This window comes from Balaenoptera acutorostrata, chromosome 14 (genome assembly GCF_949987535.1).
Source record: "Balaenoptera acutorostrata chromosome 14, mBalAcu1.1, whole genome shotgun sequence".
Taxonomy (NCBI): Eukaryota; Metazoa; Chordata; class Mammalia; order Artiodactyla; family Balaenopteridae; genus Balaenoptera; species Balaenoptera acutorostrata.
Window position 1 is genome coordinate 5276428 of NC_080077.1, and position 6900 is coordinate 5283327.

A 6900-nucleotide genomic window follows, 5' to 3' on the forward strand; every position below is an offset into this window, starting at 1 on the left:
GGGGGGGGGGGACCGAAAACTATAGTAAACTTATATAGCAAAAATTCCCCTCAATACCAAGAAACAACCATATAATTTTTAAACTTATCAAGATTTCTAAAGAAAAGAAAGGAAGAAAATTGAAGTGCAGGAAAACTGCGAATGATACATTCAATAATAAATGCATAACAAATGGAAATTAACATGGAAAAAATGTTCACTAGTAAAGCAAATTTTAATTTAAAATACTTTTTGCCCTCATTTCCAAGGGAGAGGGAACAGGGAGAGAAAATAAATTGAGGTCAAAAAGAAAACTTACATCCCCCCTCACCCCAAAAAAGACCATAAAAAAGTGAATTTTTCAAATCAGTAATGCAGACTCTAATCTAACACGTTTGCTCACTTTTTCTGAGCCATGCACTGATTTTTCAGTTATTCACAATAAAAAGATTTAGGCTAGCCTTCCTCATAAACCACACTATATATTCATTAATTTTCGTATCTGCCTAAGAATGAAAAATCAGAATCTAATTTTAATATCCCTAGATCTCCATTTCCCCCTATTTGGGATTTTTAAGTCAAACTGATTTTATTTTTACTTTTACACCGTCTCAATTCTAAACTGCAATACTTTACTAAAACAATTTGCATTCAAATACTGTTCCTGTGTTCCTGCTTAAGTTTCATTTTCACGACAAAGAAAGGTTTCCAAAAAAAAAAACAAACCCTATTAATAGCTATTCTTTCCCATGGATGGATGGTCCCAGGGTTCAGTGGAAAACTTCTCTTTAAAGGCAGAGCAGTTTAACACTTAAACCTTGGTTTTATCTGTAATCGTCTCTATTGTCAATGAAGGATTAAGTATCGGAATTATCAACTGAAGTTATGTCATTCGTACGACTGGCCCAACCTAGAATGCATTCACAACCTAAAAAAGCAACCAGGTTGAAAATACTTGAGAGAAAAAGCTGACAGCCCCTCCCCCACCCCACAAAAAACAAGAAACAAAAAAAGACTATTCACCGGCCACAATCAAAATATAGGCTAAAGGTTAACTTGGCATAAAATTAAAATGTTCAGTCTAAAGCATTCAAGTTTTAATCAACCAAAAAAATCTAGAACACAGAAATCCCAAATGTGTAACCAGCCAAATAAAAACTCTCAAACTGACAAGGAAATTTTTCAAAACCTTACTTTTGAAAAATATTTCAAAATTGCTACTCATTCAAAACTTCTAATTATCAGAAGACGCATCTACTGTAACCAAGTACAGTATCTTAACTCGATTAAACTAATCACTGAAGTAAAATATACAGTTTTAACTAAATTTAAAAACAATTTTTCAGCCAATCATATGGACAAAGGAAATCAGAATTCCTAACCACAAACAGAAGTCATGATTAATTTATTTGGGACAATGACAGGCCACAAAGAGGTAAAGCACAACTTGCCAAATTTCAGAATTAAGTCACCCAGCACGGATAAAACGTGATGCACTTCAGAAACCAATATTTTTCTTAAGTCAAAATACGTTTATAATAAGGCTAACAATTACAGGAAGCAGCTTATTCCACACTGAGGAATAACCCCTTTTCCGGTGTGTTTGTACTGGTCTGATAAAAAACAATCAAACTTCCTAGTCATTATGCTACCCCTTTTTAAACATCCTAGCTATTATACAGAAGCAATCTTTACGCTGGGGAGTTGAAAAGGCTAAAACTCAAGATAGAACTGAGACGAGAAATGGAGTAAACCACAATGAAAGGGAAAAAATATATATGTTATTTAGAATATACCATCCTCAACCAGTGGTCTCCAACATTTAAAACTCAAATGGGTTACTATTTTCAGGCGAAGAGAAACGAACAAACCTTTGTTAGAAATAATGACATAACTGGAATTCTAGATTCAGAAGATTAAAAATTACCAAACCAAAGGTTAGAAACTTTTTAACAGAACCAACTCCAAATTATCATTGAGAGATTTCAGACCAACATAAAAGTACAAACGAGAACCCTTTCAGAACTAATCAGAGAAACTCAAATTATTTACTTCAAATAGTGCAAATGAGAAAATATTTCCAAACTTTTTAATAATCTCCTATGCTGTTTGACTGAATTCAACATTTTAATTCAAAGAATGCAATTTAACTTTAACCCTAATATTGTCAAACCCTATTTTCATTTTAATGATTATAAAGGACTCCTTCTGTACAACTGTGCTTCAAGAAAAAACAAAAATTTTTGCTAATACTACCAAAACTTTAACTGCACCAAAATATGCCAAGAAGAAAATAGCGTATTACTTTTGCAATGTGATAAAACTGTTCCAATAATTTGAAAAAAAGTGTTTTCAAAGTTTTCAAATACATATATGGACACAAAACGACAGATGAAATGACCTATGATTTAAGTTTCAACTAAATTTAATATAGGTCAGGTAAGTGAGTATGTTACATATTTTGCTCCAAACATTTCTCATGTTTAAAAAAAATAACTGGCGCCCCTTAGCGCCCACATTTGGAAATACTCAATTTAAGAGTTCCAGCAATTTTTTTTTTGACATTCCAGAAAGTTTTCTGCCTCCACAATCTTTCAAATGCCAACACAAATAGGAAGAGCAGAACCCCTTAAAGGGACAGCTCAGGTTTTCTCCAGAACAATTTCGTGTTAGCAGATTTGCTGTTTCAACTATGGAAAAAGCCCATTTCAATATGGGCTTACTGCTGTATGTTGTAACATATGTAGACAAAAAAATAAGTACGCAGTAATAGCTGACAGTTTTGTACTTTTAAAGTTGTTTCTATGACTTTCTTGACAACAAAAGCTTCTGGGATTCTTCTTGAACCACCTTTTAACACGGAGAAATTTCCGGTCTTTTGTTCTTTCCTGACATTCCAACTCTAACCTTCAGATTCCTTTTCCCCAGCTCTATTGTAAAAAATCTCTCAAAATTCTTGCGAAAAAATCTAAAATCCCCTGCTCATCGCTATAAAGGACAGTTTTCCGTTTTCTTTAAGCAGTCCTCCGGTGGTGCTTCTAAGCAGAAGAAACTCCTCGCTACTCGATTTTCAAAATAAACATTTTTGTTGGTCATGTTTTTCCCTAGGCGTCCCCAGAAACGCACAGCCACCGGACGTGAATCGTCCCGGTCACTGCTGAAGACCTTGTTCAAGTAATCCCAGAGTTGGCCAAAATTAATCTTCTCGTCATTCTTCGCTCGCCACAGCTCTCCGCCAACAAAGCTTTGCTGCGAACTTCTACTCGTTTTCATCTTGGCCCTTTCAACGTCTTGGCTTCCCGTCCTAGCGGCCGAGGTGGCGGCGCCCTCGGGAGAAGGCTCTCCGCCGAAGTTCTTTCGGACGCGGGATTACGTTTACATGTGTCCTCGCGGTATTTCGCGTCCACACCCCCACCCCCAAAAGTGAAGTTCAACTCCCGAACACTTCTCGCTTCCCCAAACAAAAGGACAAAAAGTGCTTTCCGCTGTCATTTTGTCCTCGCCTTCGGCTGCATCAGCAGTACTTTCGGTCGGCTCTGGAATTCCTTTAAATTAACCAGCCCCACACTACTCCCCTCGACTACTTCCAAGCTACACAAACTTCAAAAAAACCACAAGCCACACTGGACTTCCCACTCCGGGAGCCGCCGGCGACCTCTGGGAGGACCCCCTCCGGGAGCGGCCCCGAGGCCGGTGTCCTTCAGGCGCCCGCGGGGCGCGGGGCGGGCGAGGCCGGGCTGCTCCCCGGGAGGCCCGCGAAGCTCGGGGCCGTCGCGGTGCTAGAGGCCGGGCCGGGAGCCGGGGGCCCTGCAGCCTCCCCCAGCGCACCCGCTTGGGCGCCGGCGGCGCGGGGCCTGACCGGGGCGAGGGGTCCCGGAGCCGGAGCCCCGCGTCCGGGGGGGCGTCCCGCCGGCGGGGCCCGCCCGCCGCACCCCGCGAGCCCAGCCTCGGCGCCGCCTCCTCGCGCCCCGCCCGGGCCTCGCCGTCCCCAGGCGCACGGTCCCCGCCGGCCGCGACCTTCCCGCCCTCCCCACACTCCGGCGGGCGTCGGGTCCCGGGAAGAGGGGCCGCCGCCCCTGCGCGGGCCGCGAGGGGCCGGCAGGGCGACTCACCTTCGTCCAGCAGCCGCTCGAGGTGGTTGAAGATCCCGCAGAAGTTGGGCAGGCTGCTCATGAGCTTCTTGTCGTTCATCAGCTGCATCAGGTAATCTGGGGTGGGCTTCGGCTTCTCCTTCGTTTCCATTTCCCCGACCATATTCCAGGCTCCGCAGCTCACTCCGCCCGCCGCCGCCGCCGCCGGAGAGGAGGGAGGGGCGGGGAGCCCCGGCCGCCGGCCGCTCCGGACTCGGCGTCCCGCTCCGCTCCGCTCCCGCGCCGGGCGCCGGGGCGGCCGGACCGCGCGCTCGCCGCGCTCTCCCCGCCCCCGCAGGCACTTTCCGCCCGCGGCCCGACGCGCTCCCGACCCGCCGCCGCTCCTCGGCCGCCGGCTCGGCGCGTCCCTTACGAGGCCGGCGGGCGGGAGGCGGGTCTTCGCGGGCCGAGTGCGGGCGCGGGCCGCTCGGCGCCGGACGAAGAGGAGCCGGGCCGCCGCCTCTCGCTCAGCTGGTCGCGCCCGTTCAGCCGCCGCCTCTGCCGCGGGCTCGCGGTCTCTCTGGGCTGGTCTCCGCCGCGGCCGCCTCTGCCGCTGCCGCCGCGCTCTGACTCCGCTCCTCCTCTTCCTCCTCCTCCTCCTCGCCTCCTCCTCCTCCTCCTCACTCACTTGGCGGCGGAGTTCGCCTCAGTTCAGGCGGCGCTGCCAGCGGCGGCGGCGGCGCGGGGGGAGGGGCGGTGGCGCGGGGAGGGCCGGGGGCGGGGGGCGGGCGGCAGGCGGGGCCACGCAGGGCGGCCGTTAGCTGGGCCCGGCCGGCGCGCTCCTCCTCCTCCCGCCGCCCCCCCCCGCAGCCCCCCGGCCCAGGCGCCGCCGCCGCCGCGCCGTCTCCCTCCGGCGGGGTGGGCGGCCTGAAGGGCCGGCGGCGGACGGCGTGACGGAGGCGGCGCACGGCGAGCCCGGCCTGGGCGCCGGGCCGGGGTCGCCGCCCCGGGCGAGCGAGAGCGAAGGGAGGGGCCGGTGCGGGGCCGACGGACGAGGGAGGGGGCCGGGTGGCTGTGCTTTCCACTGGGGCGGGGGCGCGGGCTGCGCCGCCTCTCGCTCCCCGCCGCCGGGCTGCCTCGTGTGGCGGGCGCGGTCTGGCTGTGGCGTTACGGGAGAGGGATTCCTAGTGGGACGAGCTACTGCGCGCCAGGGCTGCGCTCGCCGCCGCACAGCCCTATGCTCTCCCCCGTTACTATAGTTCTTTAAAAGCCTCTCCACCACTCTCCCCGCCGCCCCCACCCAAATTTTTTTAATGTCCTGTTGCTTCACGGGGGACTTTCGGGGTGGGCGTCACGTGGCCGACACGTAGCCGTAAGGCCCGAGAGCGCGTGCGTGCGTGAAGGCCGGCGGCCACGCCCCTTCCTAGGGTCGCTCCGCCCCCGCCGGGGCTCCGGGAGCAGAGGGGGAGGTGCGGGGCCTGCGCGCGCCTGCGTGGGGCGGGGCCGGGGAGGGGGCGCGGCCCCGGGAGGGGGAGGGGCGGGCCGAGCGCAGGGGTCCTGGTGCGGGGACCCCCGCGCGCGGTGGCTGGGCCGTCGGACCCCGGGGGACGGGAAGTAGCGGGGTCTTGGCTCTCGGCCCTGCGCTGTAACGTTTCTGCGGCCCCGGGTCCTCCTGCCCAGGACGTGTTCACGATGGGCTCCGACTGCCGCTGTGTCGTTGGTGGGCCCGCACGACGACCCCCGCTGTCCCAGCGGTCTCCTCCTGCCTCAAGAGCCACGCGGCGGGAAGGAGCCGGAGGAGCAGCGGGTTCGCATGGGCGCCCCTTGCCGCCCCGACGGCGTGGCTGTGGCGGTTGCCGTGCGTCGTGGGTCCGGGCTGGGGGGCGCGCTCCGGGCCCGGGTCCGCTCCGTTGCGGCATCCAGCTCTTCCAGGCTGCGGTGAAGAGTGAGCACCGGCGAAGTCGGGAGCGGAACGTGCACGCTGTTTGCGATGTAGCGCTTCGTGATGGCATCAGTATCCAGTAATAAAATGAAGCCGCGATAAAGAGACGAAACAAGGAGCATGCACCTAGTTGGAAAAGCGAAAGTCAACACTCATATTTGCAAACTTGCAGAAGTAATCATACCTTGGGCACGAGGTTTTTCATGCAATACAATCGATTTCAAATATTTAGGTTTGTTTGGGAAAATTTTCTGAACTGCAACAATGCAGTTGCAGTTCAGAAAATTTTGTTTATGTAATGTTGTCAGCCACCAAATCTGTATCTGCATTTTATTGCAAGCCCTTTATGACATGTTCAATTAATAATGTAGACAAAATTATTTAACATCAAACTGACCCTTGTAAGCGTGACACGTGACTGAAATATCTATTTCATGTCTATAATCATGTCAACTGTGTTTTAACTTAAGTGAGAACTTAGTGGGTTTTTTGCGGGGGGGGGGAAATTTTGCTTCAAACAAATTCTGAAGAACACTTCTAAGTTTGACTTGTATTGAAACTATGAAATGAATTTCAAACAAAAACTTTGAGTGGCAAGTAGCTACTGGCCTATCCGTTTAAAAAGCAGAAAGTGAGTTTGCTTTTAAAGTTAAGCTGCTTTGATAGAGGAAATGGAATTGCTTTGTTAGACAAAGTTGAAAACATTTAACTCAAATATTTTAAGTTCACCAACATCCATCACTGTTAGCAGAGCTATAGAATATTCACCTAATTATCTATTAAAGGGTGAATTTTGTAAATGCAGGGAATAGTAATTTGAACAAAAAGCTGTTGTCATTTCGAAAACTAGTGTAAGGTATGCTACCTCCCTACCTGGCTAAATGATAAGTAGTTGTAAAGGGGTTTGGT

At 50.8% G+C, this 6900-nt stretch overlaps 1 protein-coding gene across 7 annotated transcripts in view; it reads right to left on the reverse strand.

Moving 5' to 3' along the window:
• Window positions 1-4669, reverse strand: part of QKI (QKI, KH domain containing RNA binding) — a 140611-nt gene extending 135942 nt beyond the window's left edge. For 4 of the 7 annotated variants that reach the window (XR_009005185.1, XM_057527827.1, XM_057527826.1 and 1 more), the window contains exon 1: window positions 4092-4368. Coding sequence is in view for 6 of the 7 variants with exons in the window: in XM_057527827.1 (XP_057383810.1) it covers window positions 4092-4233 (142 nt within the window). In the remaining variant the exon portion in view is untranslated. Of the gene's footprint in view, window positions 1-4091 lie in introns of all 7 variants that reach the window. The other 3 variants (XM_057527830.1, XM_057527832.1, XM_057527831.1) reach the window with 2 other exon arrangements.
• Window positions 4670-6900: the final 2231 nt, after the last annotated feature.